Genomic DNA, 16,755 nt, shown 5'->3' with positions numbered 1-16,755 from the left:
AACTTTCATTTAAATTTTTGTTTTATTCAAAAAAATTAAACATAGAAAAATACCTTTTTTTCGTTTCCTTAAAATAATTTATTTACATATGTACCTTTATTTAAAAAAATATATTTCGCTAAGCATTTACATAATTTATTTGTAATAAAAAAGAAAGAAATAATAAGTAAATTAAGTTTAGAAGAATTTGATATACATATGTATGTATGTTTATTACTTCAATATATTGTATTTGTCAAAACTACTTAAAAACGTCTTTAATACTTACAATATGGCAACACCAGCGCAACCTCTGCTCCACCAACGCAAACGCATTTCGCTCCACGCTCAGCTGCAATTATTGGTGTAAATACTGGTGCTGCTTGCTGCTGCCGTTTCCTACGCATTACGCGGCGCACAGTAGGCGATAATTGCAGCAATGCTAATTGAAACAATGTCTCGCTGCTTTTTTGTCTCGAGTTTTGGTTTTTATTGTTGTTTTTGCTTCTCTTCTGCTGCAATTGCATTGTTTTGCTCGCAACTCGCAACTCCCAGCTTTTTATATTTTTAGCGCGGTATTGACTTCAGATAATCAGCGCTCTCACAAATACATGCGCACAAACCTACTCATAGGTACACCGTGTTAAAGTGAGCGATCGCCACTCCAACTCTGCTGACGATAGTTTACCATACATACATACATATGTATGTGTTTTGTTGGGGAGCCGCAGCACCACTACCAAGACAGCCGGCGCGCCGCCAGCAAATAGTGAGCAACTTTGCCACATTCAACGGGCGGCAGCGCAACACCGTCATTTAGTTTGTTTGTTAACTTTGTTATGCGCGGTCGATTCGTAAGCTCAAACCGATCGTGTTGAACTACTATAGCTCCACTGCAATCCGATTTAATTTGTTTTGAAGTAAATTCCTAAACTTCAGCATAACTTTAACACTGTTCGACAATTAAGGGGCATGCGTGTGAAATCTGAGCCCTTTGTCGCGTTGCGCTGTTCCGTTAACTAATTTTTTTTATATATAGTATTCCCCCCTTTGTGTTACATTGTGTATACATTCGTATGTGTAATTGTGGTGCATTTAATTTTTTTATTTTTGTTTTTGTAACATCGATGTCATCAGCGTGCAATCATCACCAATGGCCGGTGTTTAATATTTCCTCGTGTGCCTCTTCGATTTGATGGCCCTTTAATTGTCGGTATTGATTAACTATTTACATTTGTCGGCCTTTGTGTTTGTGTTGTAATCGGTACTTTCAAAGTGTTTGTTGTTACTTTCGTACATATATACTCAGAACAGTACAATTAAAGCAGTTGAAGGCACAGCGATCAAAGAACAATGTTTATTGAGATTTTTCCTTTCAAATATTTTAATACTTGGTGATTACACATCTAATTGATTTACGAGCTGCCAGTTGAAGAAGCTATTGATTTCATTCATTAAAATTCGTATATGCAAATAGAAATTAAAAGTAAAACAACAACATAAATTACACTATAGAATTCAAAAACTAATTGCAAATATATACATACTTACTATAATATAATATTGTTTAAAATAACATACTATGACATAACATAACATTATATAATAAAACGTTATATTAACGTAAAAACATTATATAACATAGCACAACAAAAAATGTCTACTTATCATAAAAAATCTAAGTATAAAAAATATAATTTTAATATCCTGGATTTGGAGTTTAATTTAATTTTTTGTTTTTGTTTAAATCAAACTTAAAGAATATCATGTTGTTAAATATAAAAAAGGCTGTAGGAACTTCGTTAGCAGTCCTGAGGTCTTGTGAGAGTGGCGTAAAAAGAAAACATGTTCAAAATAGTATTAGGTTTTGACAAAGAGCTTTCCTTAACTATTCAAAAAATATGTAATAATGAAATAATATGGACTAGAGCAACCTGAACAAATTATTTACATTGATTTATTGCAGTCGGATCATAAAACATTCAGAAATAGTTTTACTGGCGTGAAAGCCATCCGCCTGCATCTCCCCGACTGCATTAAATTTGAACTTGTGGTCGAGAATCATATCCAAAATAGTTTGTTTTGAATCCACATATGAGCAAGAAATGTCCGCTTATTTATATTTTGCTCGTCCGATATTATTTGATGCATTTTTGAATAACGTAAAATGAGACTTAAAGTGAACCAAGCAATTTCTCATCATCTGCAAAGGGATGAGGGCGGATTCACAATATTTACGATGTGACTTGGGTAATCTTGAAACCGCTGCTAAAAGATTTGAAAGAGAAAGTATCCTAAAAAGTCAGATCTGACGGTTTAGGAAATAATTTCCGGAACCTACAAACATGCATTTTCTTGTTTAAAAAATCTATCTTAAATATCCTGTTAATAATGTTTGTGTTGTCGCTCTGTGGTAGTCTTGTAGTTTTTTGCAACTAATAAGAAAAAATTCATCGATATACCAAATTTATCGATAACGTATGCATAAAATCACAATCAAAGTTGGCAACGCAAACGAAATTAAATTAATTATATATTTCGATATGTAAACAAAATACCACAAACTCATGAGAAAAAAACTCTAATGAAAATCAAATCAATATTTAAATGTCAAACTTGCATTTTTAAGTACGTGAACGTTGCCACGATCGTTTGATCTATCTGCGCTTACACGATAGCGATCAACTCAAGCGAGCAACGTAAATTGCTCAAATCGGCCAGCCAGGCTTGCGGTCGTTTGCCATAAGTTTAGTATACATATGTACATATATTTACATACAAATGTATGAATAGATATATCACCTACTGTAACTGCCATTTCAACTTTATTCAATAAATTAATTTTTCTGCAGGTATTACTCGTTAAAGGTTATTATTTATGCAAATAGAAAATTTATTTAGATTTTTTTCCTTTTATTGTTTGGTATTTTCGTGTGTTGCAGCCAAATCTTCAATTTTTATTGCCAAACCATACTGGTGTTACATATGTGTGTATGTAATTCATTCATTAAATATGCATTAGTTTTCTAACTGATTTTTCGACTGTGGCATTTTATTGCATTTTAATTGTCGATGTGCATTAATTTTTGTTTTTTTGTTATACCCTTAACAAGGTATATTAGATTCTTCTTCTTCTTAATTGGCGTAGACACCGCTTACGCGATTATAGCCGATATTAGTTTAGGTTAGATTATACTGGTCGATTATAACTCTATACCTACTGGTCCTTAGTGTTGCCAGATGGCGGTTCAGTTAAATTCTAAGGGAAGTATTCGTCATACAAGACACCAACACTTTCTGCGACATTTCATCTAGACCCTAGAACTGCGAAGCTCCTACAGGGTTTGCTCAGAAAGTAATAGGACTGATTTTCTTTCGCCGCGACTGTACTTCGAAGCCTGCGCGCACCGACTGGATTCGGTAGAGGGCGTCCTAGCTAACGAACGGCTGGTCAGTTGTATCCGAGCACCTGAAGAGTCAGTTTGATATGATCAAGCAGGCTTACCCTTGATGTTTTGATGTTGCTTTAGCAAGAAGTGGTGTTTTTCGGTGGCACCATGCCTTTTGGGAGAGTGCCCTGATGAAGACCGGAATAATGAGCAAATCCAAAGTGAAAACGATGCTCATCTTTTTTGTCATCGTCCACCATGAATTTGGTCCTCCTGACATACTGTCAATGCCAAGTTTTACGTGGGAGTCCTCAGGAGACTCAAACGAAAGTTCAATCTGGTCTGACAAGACATCGCAGTCGATTGGAAGTTGCACCACGATAACGCCTCGCTTCAGCTACTTAATTAAGGCCGGCATCCTAAAGCTTCCGCAGCCGCCCTACAGCCCAGATGTGGCTCCCCGGACTTTTTTTCTTGTTTCCTTGCCTGAAAAGGTCGATGAAAGGGGATCCAAGCAGCATACACTTTGCTTTCAATTTCAATTGCTTGGAAATAGCGCTGGCAGAGCTGTATCTACACAGAAGGAGCCTTTTGAACGTTTTTAAAGAATTGTAACGATTGGTAAAATAAATTTTTTTAATAGACTCAGTCCTATTACTTTTCGGACAGTAGATATTTAAAACGAGTTCTATTTATTGCTGGGTGGAGACAAAGGAGGTGTTCCAGCCTCTCTCTCATGCCTAACCGGCTCGTATGTGATGCCAGTGGTTGTGTGTCAATAAGTCAACGACCGTGCAGATGTTCTTTCGAGACCGTGTGAGTAAATTATAAATCTCTTATAAGGTTATTGCAAATGATCTTGGTGATCCTGCATGCACTTAAGGAATTCCATCTCTCCCTGATTAGTCTGTCAGGCCTTTCGAAATTTACAGGGTATACTATGGGAAACGTTGGAAACCCTATAAAGTATACATATGTGCGTCTAAATGATCAGCGCGACGAGCGGGGTTGATTTAGCCATGTCCATCTGTCTGTCTGTCCGCAATCTGTATGTCCGTTAAATATCGATCTGAAATCTTGCACACATGTTTTCCTCCGCAAAAAGCTGTTCAGTTGTCGGAACCGCCCATTATCGGACTAGTATAACATATAGCTGCCTTACAAAATATAATCCACTTCGTTACGAAATTTGACCATACCATAGTCTGTAAATAACGAAATTTAAATCTTCTGTAATGATTTCAGAGGCTTCTCCAGTTTGTGCTGAGCCTAAATCGCCGATAATTCATATTTTTCTTCGATGTATGTATGAAAATATTGAAGTAAAGATTTATTATATTAAAAATCACTAACAAACATCATCGACCCTATTATGAATTTGGGTCGAATTCTAAGCAAAGTGTCGAAAAACTGTCTAAATTGTTATATTTGTAACGAGGACAGTGCATGCAACTATATATACATACATACATATATTCATATTTACTTATTTCAAAACCCAAATTTTCAACAAGCAAATCTTGCACACCAACATAAAATAAACAAATCGAGTACAAAGTTTGTTTTACTAAAGCTGCTTTGTAGAAATTTTTTAGAATTACATACGTACATATGTAAATATTGCGTAGATTTCTCCAAACGCCCTGGTCGACCTAACCCAACCTAACCTGCGGCAGTCAGTCCAGGCGATTAGTGAAAGTTCATAATGAGTTTTTCTTGTTCGGTTCCTCAAAAAAAAAATGAAAACAAAAATGAAGAATTTCAACATTTGTCTTTTTATCTTTAGCCGTCTTTTGCTCGAAATGATTTATTTCAATACTATAAGAACCCACTGACGAGAGACGTTTGCGACATGTTTATTTCAACAGATCTCTGCAATTAGAATATGTAATCCACATTGTGTGTGCACTGAACGGAGAGCAAAATATTTGTTCTTACACATGTCACAAAGTTCTAATACGATCTTGCATTTTGTTTGGGATTTTTTTTTTTTTTTAATAAACACATTGGTTTTGACTTCAATAGAGCACAGTAATGGTTTTAACAGCATTACTTGCATATCCTATATAAAAATTATACTACTCATTAAAACGACGTCTTAAGATTTTCTATATCAGATGTCACTATTTCGTATATTGGCAGTCTTTTCGTATCGAGTGAAAATAATGAAGAAATGAAAATGAAAAAGTGGTAAACCCAATGGTACATATTTGTTTATTTATTTATTTGTATGAATAAAAAAAAAATAAGTTGAAGTTTGATTAGAAATACGAAAAGACTTTTTCGACTATCCCATACATTCATGATATTTGACATATTACTCCTTATTGACTTGTTTCGTCGGCGATAGTTCAAAGCCTAATCACATGCATAGCACATACGTCTAATTGTTAGGGACTTAACAATTTATCTCATTAATATATACATTTCCTCACAACGCGTACTTAAAAACATAGCCACGTATATGACACAATTTGCTATTCAATTAGAGTCATTAGATCAAATTTTACACAGCTTTTTTCTGCCTCCACTTTTAATCGATTCATAGTTGCATAAAATAGTTTTTTTTCCCTCCACCTTTCACTCCGCAATTGCTAATTAAGCGCTCAAATACACTTGCAGTCACATTACCGAAACAAATCATCCATTCCAATTCATTCTACACAACACTTCTGTACACAACACTAATGAGCTAAAAATATAATAATAAATAAACATAAGTAAAAATTAGTTCCATTAAATCGCCATTCTACTCATTAGTACAATTAAATCGGAGTTTAAGTTGCACGACCTTACCTACTTTTGATTAAACGGCAACGCATGTGGGGACACAACAGTCGCGCGTACGACTGACGAACGCGTCCGAGTGTGTGTCCATGTACAAAAACAAAATATAATACCATATACAATATAAAAAAATATCTGGTAAACACATGTATTTTCCTTATATGGCTATTATCAAGCCATGTACATACATATGTATGTATGTGTGAATGGATTTGTGATCATAAATGGAGCTAATAGAGCTAGCAACGCCCGGCAGGCGTAATAACTTCATACATTAACGTAACGTAATAAATAATCGTTGTAAATATTATTCACGCCGTTGTCTATCCATAATCCCTTTGATATAGCAAAACAAAAACAAAAAAAAAAACGATCAAATGATAATCACATGATGATGTACTGATCGCACAGCAAAATAAATAAATAATACAAAAATATAAAAGCAACAACAAATGCCGCTTTATATTGTGCATTTAGCAACAAATACAACTTACTTAGTTGAAGTCTTGAAAAATATTGTATTTGCCTTTTGCTATTTATTGATCGTCCAAGTTGCTGATCAGTCAGTCAGTCAGCACTGCATGACAATAGATCGTGAATCAATCAATAGCAATCGCAATAACAACAACTTGGCTATAATTCGCCAATGGCTAAGTTTTTAACACCACTTCCCAACAATTGCCCACAATTATCTCTCCTCTATACGCCGCTTCACTCGGCGGCTCCTCGTGTGTCGGCCGGTCTCATGGCAAATGTTTTCCTTAGTTATTATTGCATTTGATATTTTAGTGATCTTCACTGCTGTTGATCGTACGAATTTGCTGTTACGTTATTATTTTCTGTTCCCATTAAATGTTTTCATTTTTTTTCTTCGTTTGTGTGTTGAAATTTCATTTAGTATTCAGCGCTTGTTGTGCACAACTGGCAGACCTCTGAATGCGGCTTTGTGTGAGAATGCTCGCAGCTTGTCAGTTGCACGCTTATTGTTGCGTGGCGGTTTGTTTGGCTGGTGCTTTCAATGCATTTGTTGGTACTAGTTATCAATTTTAATAACAAAAATAGAATAACTGTAATAATAATCTTGTTTTCCAATAGAATTAACGGTTTGTCGACAATTGCCCACTAATCCTATGTTATATAATATGGCACGAATGTAATTTCGATTGATTCGGCATGAAATTATGGCGCGTGCGTGTCTCCTGCTCTACGAAAGTAAAGCAGAGCAAAAACGGGTGAAAGATAAAACGTGATGTGTATCATGCCATCTAATTGTTTCCTCTTTATTATTGTTTGATATTATTTGCGGCTACTTATGTACATAAGTATATATTGTTTTCGTAGCTTGTTGTTAGGCATAAAATGTTCCAAGTTATGTTAGCCCTTTATATTGTTTCTTTAACAAAATCAAGCCTACAATCGGCCAATTCCGGAAATCCGTATTAGTGTCCTTTATTAAACTTTCTGTGCTTTTATCCTGTCGAAATCTTGCAGAATTAAAGCAAGAAACTTCAGTTGTCAGAAACGTCCAACCCTTCGATTTCAAAGGTCCTTTCACTACATGGCTCATATTGCTTTTCATTTATCTTCGTGTTCAACCCGATGAAAATGTAAGATCTCATATAAAAAGTAAACTTGGTCTAGGTACTTAAAATTTGAAAATTTATTGTTATCAATAAATCGCAGCAATAAAAATTGTCTGTGCATAGCTCAGAATATCTTTTAACTTTCATAATAAACTTTTTCGACGGTATTGAAACAGCCATGACCCTACTAATGCACTTTAATTTGTCACAGAGAGCAAGAGCGTATGTTGAGAAGTAAATCTGTGCTCTTTCTAGCATCTACTGCATTTTATTTTGTCGCAATCATGCATATAACAGCCCACATGATTATGTTAATTGAAAAATCATAAATTGTTAAAATGTACACAAAAGGCGTCTTGTGGTGGCATCTCTGAAATTCCGTTAACTCGATTTATTAACGAATGTGAGTTGAAAAAACTTCGTAGACAAAATTTTGTTTTACTTTCAACTTGGCGAAAGGTCAATGCTTCTAACCAAAATCAATGGCCTTTTGCACTTATGAAGACTTCGTTGCAGCAGTCTTATCACTGTGATCGCTATTTTAGCGTAGGTTGGTGTTGAATATGGACAGACTATTAAGATGGCTATGTTAATAAGGTTTGAAAGTTGCTTGCTAGCCAATTGGTCAAACAATCAGCTTGTATAAATCAAATTAAGTTGTGATGATCCATGTGTTGCTTACAGAATTTTGTGTTAAGAAATCTTAAGTTTTTAGATTATAATATGGGCTTTTTATATAGGGTGGGCCATATAAAATTTTAAATTTCGAAGATAGGGCGTAAAAGAGTGAGTGTAGCGTTTGCTGTATGGCACGTAGCGCCGTCCTGCTAAAACCAAATGTTGTCCAAGTCTTCCTCTTCAATTTGCTTGAAGAAAAATTCGGTTAACATTGCGCGATATCGCTCACCATTGATGGTTACGGCGGTTCCTTCTTCATTTCCGAAGAAAAATGAGCCGATGATTCCACCAGACCAAAATCAGCACCATACAGTGATTCGTGCTGGGTGCATTGGCTTCTCGACCATAACGTGCGGGTTTTCTGTGCCCCAAATGCGACAATTCTGCTTGTTAATGTAACCATAGAGGTGGAAATGAGCCTCGTCCGAAAAGATGATTTTTTGGTAACATTGACCATCCTCGGTCAAACGATCTTCTGCCCAATCTGCGAACTGTAGAATAGTGAATAGCGACCCATTTCGTAAATTTTAGACTTTTTACTGAATATCTGTCACTTCCGAATGGTATTTGACGTTTCCAATGTCGAAATATAGATAATTCAAATTTAAAACGTTAGATGGCCCACCCGTTACTACATGTAATACATTTCGCTAAAAGTAAGAGCTGACAACTTTTGCCCCTCGATTCCGATCGTTCTGTTTGTATGACCAATCAGAGCCATTTTCAGTTTGATTTTTGTTTTAAAAAATACGGTTTTACAAATCCGTTATCCACCTGATCACTGCCGATCATTGTCATTTCACTGTTTTTTATTTGCCCCATGTTAGAATTAAATTCCGATAGTAATACAAAGAAATGTCAACATTCTATCCGCGAATGCCTTAAAAGTGTTCAATTTCCGTTTGTTTTAATTAAACGCTCTATGTATTTGGCAACAAATACTTGGACTGACCGCGCCGATCGTTGCCAACTTCTCTACGCGCTGTCAACCCAAATGTTTATATAACTCACTTATATCATACAAAGAATTCATTAGAGTAACAAAGAGTGAATAAATATATGTGCAGGCAAACACATTTAAATGAGTTGTTACACGTTTATGGGCAGTGCGGCAAGCGTGGTGGGTATGACAGTATATGACGATCGTTTGCGAATTCGCTATGCGCGTTGCTTTCATGCCGCCCAAACTTAATAGAATTTCCGCAAAACCCACAAGTGACAACACTGAGCACTAGTGTACGCCTGCTTGAGGTGTAACAAATGCTTAGAACTTTATTTTACGTTTCTGTCAGCTTTTTACTTGTTGTACACAGATTTATTGTTGTTGTGCTCGTAATTTGATCGGTGCATTTATGATGCTGTGTCGCGTGTATGGCGTAGCGGCAGTGCCTAGGTGGTTTTTATTGCTGCGGGGCATGTATTTACTTATGTGTATATTAGGGTGTTCCTTAAATTAATTCTTATTAGCTCTGATGCCTTAAACCTTCACCGACGTTGGTATTAATAATAATGCTGTCACTTATAAAAATTAGTTCCTTACGAAGTCAGTTAAATTTTTCATCTAAAATTTAAATTATTCTAAAAATTACCCTAGTGCATGCACCTAAACATCCATACGCTTGGGCGCGTTGTGCGTTTGCGCTTATTCGGTGTCGGCCGTTAGTCAAGGTGACGATCATTGCAAGCGGCTTTTGCCACTTGCTCTTGGCTCTTAGCTTCGCACAGCGCGCTTGCTTTGAGCTCTTAGCTGCTGGCTATTTACCTTTTTGCTTGGCGATTTTTATGTATTATTGTCTTATTGTATTATTATAAGTGCTAAGCATGCGCGTTCGCCTTCGACGCAGTGCGGAAAGCAAAAGCGCTATTCTTACAGTAGTTACTGTTTTGCTGTCATTATTGGTGTTGTTGTCATTCACTCTTGCCGCTAGCCATGCGCTGCTATGCTTGAGCTGTTGGCCCAAAACCACATTAAAACTGACTATTGTTGCTCTAACCATGGAATTTGCTAAATTACTATTACAACAATGCAAACAAATGCGAATTCAATTCGGCGCAACAATGACACTGCAACAGCAACAACAACAGTAACAGTAATACTAGTTAGTACTTTTGCTATTTTTTTGCCTGTTTTCAAGTGCGAAAATAAAAGTTTAACTAATTAGAGAAAAACAACATGCAAATGTAGTTGAAGTAAACAAAACGTGTAGGAATATGCAAAAATCAGCGTGTATGAATCAAGCGCGTATCGAATGCGCGCGTGGGCGCTTTTGTTAGACACGAATTTTATGAATGAAATGCTGTGGTTTGCGTTGGTTGCGCGTAGAATTTTATAAACTTGCCTTTAGAAGTAAACTTATTTAGGCTTAATAGTAAAATCGATCAACTGCAACGAAATTGTGCAGTGTGGCAAAAAAAGAAAATAGTAAAAGAAAATTGGTCTGTCATTTTTAGTAATTTTTTTGTAGCTAATATCAATATCCAGCAAATTCATTTATAACTCTCTGAATTAACTCCTTTGACCACATTTTCATCTAAAGCGTGATCCATTTCGCTGGAGCTTACTTTTTTAAATAAAAAACACAGAAACTTCAAATTTAAAGGGGAATGCTTATTACCAATCGAAAGAACATTATTTGGCATTTATTTTTTGAAGAATATCTCTTTGAAATGTTGGCCGCGGCTACGTCTCAGATGGTCCATCCTTTGTGTCCAATTTTCGATGACTCGTTCGAACATTTCGACTGGTAACTGGCGAATGACACGCATGATGTTTTGCCTGAATCGAAGCGTCAAAGTTCGCGTAGACTTTAGACTTTACATATCTAACGGTATAACATCACATTATCTTTGTGGCCAATTGACAGGCTCAAAAGGTGAAATTATTTGCTTACCGAAGTGTTCTCTCAATAAATCCATTGATTGATGCGATGTGTGGGAAGTGACGCCATCTTGCTGAAACCAAATGTCCCTGAGAGCATGACTTTCAGCATCAAATAGTCGGTTAACATGGCGCGATAATGGTCGCCATTGACGTTTTCATTCTTACCGATATCATTTTTGAAGATATGGACCGATGATTCCACCGGCCCACAAACTACACTAAACCATTGTGTTTTCTGGATGAATTGGCAGCTCTTGAATTCCTTGAGGTCTAATTTTGTTTGTTTACATACCCATTGAGCCAGAAATGGGCCTCATCGCTGAACAAAATTTGGCTCGGAAACGTTTGTTCTCCTTGGAATTTTTCAATAGCCCATAGTGCAAAGCGATGTCGCTTGGGAAGGTCGAGCGTTAGCAAATTGTATTGGAAAATATATGGAGGAATTTTTAAATAGGGTCCGCTAAAAAACGCTAAACTTTCATTCTATGAATAAATAATGTAGAACAAATTGAATTTAACTTGAATCAAAAGTATTTGTTAATAATATAACAAATTAAATGGTTTGTGTATGAATTTTAGTAAATGCAAAGAATATAAAATAAAAACATAACATTTGCAAAGTAAAACGTAAAAGAAACAGAAAGTATTTGTTGAAAGTGAAAATCAAGCACAAGAAAGGTGAATCAAATCATTGTGTAGTAAAACTAAAAAAGAAAGTTAACAACAAAAAACTGAATATAAAACGGCGATTAAATAAAATCGAACAATGCTAGTATGAAAATTATTAGTAAGCGCTATTTAACGCACCTCTTAACTCAGTGACAACTCGATTGAGTCCACAATATAGACAAAAATGTTTCTGATACCGAAAAAATTCGAACAAACGCTCCGCGCATCACCCATACAGCCAGCGACGCCGGCACAGCCCGGCTCTGGCTTGAATCCGGAATTTCATCGAGGCTGTACCGGCAAGGCGCACGCCTGTGGCACGCTTAAATCACGTTTAGCTGCCAACAACAACACCAGCACCCACAAAAATGGCGTACATACACAACATCAGGCGAATGCAACGCTTTCTGCAAAGTCTAATCCGCGTAAGAACAGCATCAGTTCGGAAACGATTAGTGATAGCGGTTCTGAGAATTCAGCATCTTGGCATTCAAACGATTCAATGGTATCGCCGAATGGACGCACAACGATGGATGGCGCGTCGACGCCAATCACACAAAAAGTTGGCGGCGCCAAACCAGCGCTCGCCAAAAAACCAATGCTCAGCGCACACTCCAAGGAATATGCGGTCGCTATGGCCAAAGCGCTCAAAGCTGTCGATACACCGCGCTCCCCAATGCTAAGCGTTAAGCGTGCACAAAGCCAACAGCGCAACGCAACAGCGCGCACTGCATCCCCAGCGCCCGCTACGACGAACAGCGTAAGCCGACGTATGCGTTTGCATAGCGATGGCGATCACTCGGCTGAGAACAGTCTAGCTAGCAGCGCAAATACTTCAATGACGGCTATCAACAGCGCGCAGCAGAGCACTTTTGAACGCACGCAGAAATATCGCAGCTTTCGTGTAGCGGGACGTAAGAACACTGCAACTGCTAATGCAAACATGAATGCGCGTCCGCCGTGGAATAGCGGAGCTGGCATGCGCAACAATAACAACATGTCGATCTACGCAAGTCACAGCGGTAATAACAGCAGCGCCAGTGGCAGCGGTTGCACTGCAGCGTCATCATTAAGCAATCGCAGCTTTCGCAGCTCACTGCGGCGAAACACACGCGAAGCGCTCAACTGGCAGGCGATTTGGGAACGTTCGTTGGCGCTGCGCGGTTACGGCGCCAATAGTGGAGTCTTCAAGAACTACGATGAGGCTATAAAACAGCAGGTTTGACTTATTACTTACGCATATCCGGTCAACTATTTACATAGATAATTATGAACCGTTGCAACTAAACTAACCTAATAGTTGTAAATACCATATTAGCACATCTAATATTACCGTTACATGTCAGTTGACCTCTTTTTATAAAAAAATATAAACATGTGTTCCTAACAGCGCGCTTTGTTGCGCTTGTCAATGCAATTTTCGTGTTGCTCGCGGCAAGCAATCGGATACGCCCGCTGAGTGCAACTAACTGTCCAACCGTTAAGTTGAGTTAAACGTCAGAAATTATGCGCACTATTCGTCTTTTATAGTTGCTTTAATTTATTTAATTGCCTTTTTTGCCTTGTAACGTTAGACGGGCCGCGCTAACTCGTCAATTCGAATGCAACACTGCAAAGTTAGACAATAGTGCATGTGTACGCATGCTTGCAAACCCTTGTGGCGATCAATTGTGAGGCGCTCACATACCAACAATTCCATGTAATAACTCTTTGCTCTTCAATCATTCTTTCGTAGTTGTTCCCCTGTCATTCGCTTAACTATTCATATAGTTTTATTGCTGTAAACATACGCGTTCATATGATTGTCGTTCTTTATGCGTTGTTGTACGTGATCGTATGTTGCATTGCGTAGGTGGCCCCGTCGCTACAGTGCGTGGAGCAGGAAACTGAAGACGCATGCCTTGTGCTGGGCTCTATTGGTCACATGTGCCATCAAGCCTATCAATATTTACTTAGTAAACGAACTGTATATTCAGTGAATGTTATGTGCTCGTTGCATTGAGGACTATATAATTTTTTATTGTTGTTATTGGTGTGTAGTAACAATGCTAGATTTGCTTTTAATAGGCTCATAAAAGAGTTATTAAATAGTTGCATGCAACATACCTATATGAGCATATAGAAGGCAGTATACTTGTATGTGTATAGCTAAGAGAAGCCGAAGAAAAATCATCAAAATCGAAGAAAAAATCTTTCGCCGCGGTCCACAATCATTCTCTAAATCTAAATGCAGCCACACACTCAAATTATTTTGGCAGTATATTGCATTATACTTCATCAATTTGTATTGTCGAAAGTCCTTTTTTAAAGCTAGAGTCTGTTCATATTTCTTGTTTCTAACATATCAGGGTTTTCATTGCTTATATAACCACATTTCATTCCTCGATTCTAAGTCGTCAAAAAATTATATTTTAAAAAGCTCAAGAGTTCATACAAACATTATAGTGAGGACCCTATCACGAAATTAAGGGGCTATACCGATGTGACGCCTGAAAAATTAGGCGACTTACGTGAATTTTTTTAAGAGAAAATACGCTATTGAATATTTCGAGCTTCTTTGAACGTAATAAGGTATATTTTTAGTTATATTTTAAGATTTTTGTTTTACAAAAATGTTGAAAAATAACGGAGTTATAAGCTGTCTTCGGAGGTGCCAAAAAAAAAGTGCCCCAACTGCTGGCATGATTCCGGCCGAATGAGTAGCTGAAACAAAAAAATTTGAAAAGTTTATTAAACTTAAAGATATTTCCTATACAATGAACTACGATCTTTGAAAAATATCAAAAATTAACAAAATGGCGTAATTTTGAAAAAAAAAATCGTTTTTTTTAGGAAAAAAATGGTCGTTTTTTTAATGCAAAATTGACAATTTTCAATCAATCAAAAAGATCGTAGTCCATTGTAAATACAGTAAATGTATTCAAAAATACTCAGTTTGAATTTGAAGTCGATCGGTCAATTTCTGGTTGAGTTATGATGTCAGCAATTTTGAAAAATGTCGTTTCGAGAAAAACGCGTTTAAAGTTTCACTTATGTATATATTTACATATGTTTGCACCTCCGAGCGGTCGGCTTTTAGAGCGCTGTCATCCGAAAACTATTCAAGATACCGCCTTCCCGATTTCACAGGGTATTTACGGAAATATATTCTATCGAATAAGCAAATAAAAATTTTTTTTTTTTGAAATTGTCACACTGGTATAGCCCCTTAAGAAATCAGTTCTAAAAATTTTTGCAAATGATTCTTAAGGTCTTGGGTAGAAATATTATTAGTTATAAAAACTATAAATGAAAAATCTTCTACATCATTCCCAGGGCTGCTGAGTTGTTGTTTATATCCTGATATTGCATTGGAGAACCAGTGTTAGACACTCCTAATATACCTCTTAAAGCACTGAAAGACTGAAATCATACGATCGGTCTGTCTCAAAAGCTAGGCTATAACAGTTTTAGTTATGGGCCGATGAGAGCTGATTCACTAACGTTTAGTGTATCCATAGCAAATTACAGTATATAAATGAAATCAGAGCTCATTGAGTTTTAAGGTTATGTTTTCAAAATTCCGGCCAAACTTAGCTCCATAAAGCGTCGACATCTTTGAAAGATCGTTTGTATAGGTCTCTTATATAATTATTTTAAAATAACTATCATATTATTAGTATTAGTAATGGTGTATTTCCCTACATATCAATTTGGTCGATCGGTTAATTACGCGGCACTGCCATCGCACTCTAGCGTTGATTGTAAATGTCAATGTCAAATTATATTCATGAAATTCTTAAAATATTCCTATTAATAATTAAAGAAATTTAATTATATATAAATAACTCTTTAAAGCTTGAGTAAATATACCGTTCATACTTCAATCTTTCAATCGGATTGACATGGCTTCGGTGTAATGTAGGCAACATTATAATAATAATGCTTGAAAACTCATTAATAACTTCGAACGCGATCAATATCAGCAGACTGCCTGTCTATAGAATTAAGATTTTCACCAAATTTGGCATAAGCACCAACAGAACGATCGCGGCGATCGTGCCGCACTATTTATTTAACTTGAAAATGATTTTTTAATTCAGCAATGACTCAATCAGCGTTGTCTTTACAAGCAATAAAGTTTAATGGAATTAAATAAAAATCTCTTTGGCGTGGCATTGAGATTAAAATCGTAATTTTAATTTGCTACAGTGAAGTTAAGTGCCAACCGTTGGCAACTCTATCAGGGAAGAACAACGCTCTGGGTGTGTACTTAGTTATGCGCGTTTGGCAAGGCGTCGGCGGGGCCGCGCCGTTGCTAGCAATTCTCGGTATGTCACTCAAATCGCACATTAAGTGCGTTTCATTTAAGCGCATATTTATTTATTATTTATGTTTGTGTGGGTGCTGCACAAATACTAATGTATTAAATCAGACACTTTAAACCTACAAGGGTCGTTAGATTCAGTTGAGTTTTTGAGTAAGTAGTTTCTTTATCTCAATACTTTTGGCTGATCTGAGTAGTTAGGCCGTTATGAAGTGCGGACTTTTCCAAGTCCACGTTTGCCGGATAGAATTTACTGCTCTCACCCTTTTGCTCTCAAGTGAAAGCTAAAGATTTTTTCTATCTTAGTATATATTAGAAGCACCAGTCAAGTGCCAAGCAGTTGACTGTCGGGTCACTAGACGCCGATTTTGGTCGGGAGAGAAACTATGCGTCAAACTCATTTCTGCTTACTTAGGCCTAAGGGTCAATTATTTCTCAAAATTGTTAGAATCTAGTAGGGACGGCTACATGAAAACTATATTT

The 16,755-nt window shown here is 36.7% G+C and overlaps 1 protein-coding gene across 5 annotated transcripts; it reads left to right on the top strand.

Annotated features, from left to right (window-relative positions):
• Positions 1-156: 156 nt before the first annotated feature.
• On the top strand, positions 157-14,992 carry LOC125779963 (autotransporter adhesin BpaC-like). 5 transcript variants are annotated; one of them, XM_049461267.1, is made up of 3 exons: positions 157-899; positions 1,289-1,465; positions 11,877-14,992. In XM_049461267.1, exon 3 carries the CDS (start codon positions 12,151-12,153, stop codon positions 13,189-13,191), a length of 1,041 nt encoding a protein of 346 aa, XP_049317224.1. In that variant the 5' UTR covers positions 157-899; positions 1,289-1,465; positions 11,877-12,150; the 3' UTR covers positions 13,192-14,992. The 5 variants fall into 5 exon arrangements, with proteins under 5 accessions (XP_049317224.1, XP_049317220.1, XP_049317223.1 ...); XM_049461263.1 differs by lacking the exon at positions 1,289-1,465; XM_049461266.1 differs by lacking the exon at positions 1,289-1,465 and having other exon boundaries at positions 157-1,053.
• Positions 14,993-16,755: the final 1,763 nt, after the last annotated feature.

The sequence above is a fragment of the Bactrocera dorsalis genome, unplaced genomic scaffold (genome assembly GCF_023373825.1).
Source record: "Bactrocera dorsalis isolate Fly_Bdor unplaced genomic scaffold, ASM2337382v1 BdCtg018, whole genome shotgun sequence".
Classification (NCBI taxonomy): domain Eukaryota; kingdom Metazoa; phylum Arthropoda; class Insecta; order Diptera; family Tephritidae; genus Bactrocera; species Bactrocera dorsalis.
The sequence above is the reverse complement of the archived record's forward strand: the minus strand, read 5'-3'. Positions and strand labels throughout refer to the sequence as shown.

Coding starts and splice junctions, on each gene's coding strand:
- LOC125779963 (XM_049461263.1), top strand. CDS start 12,151: ATGTTTCTGATACCGAAAAAATTCGAACAAACGCTCCGCGCATCACCC.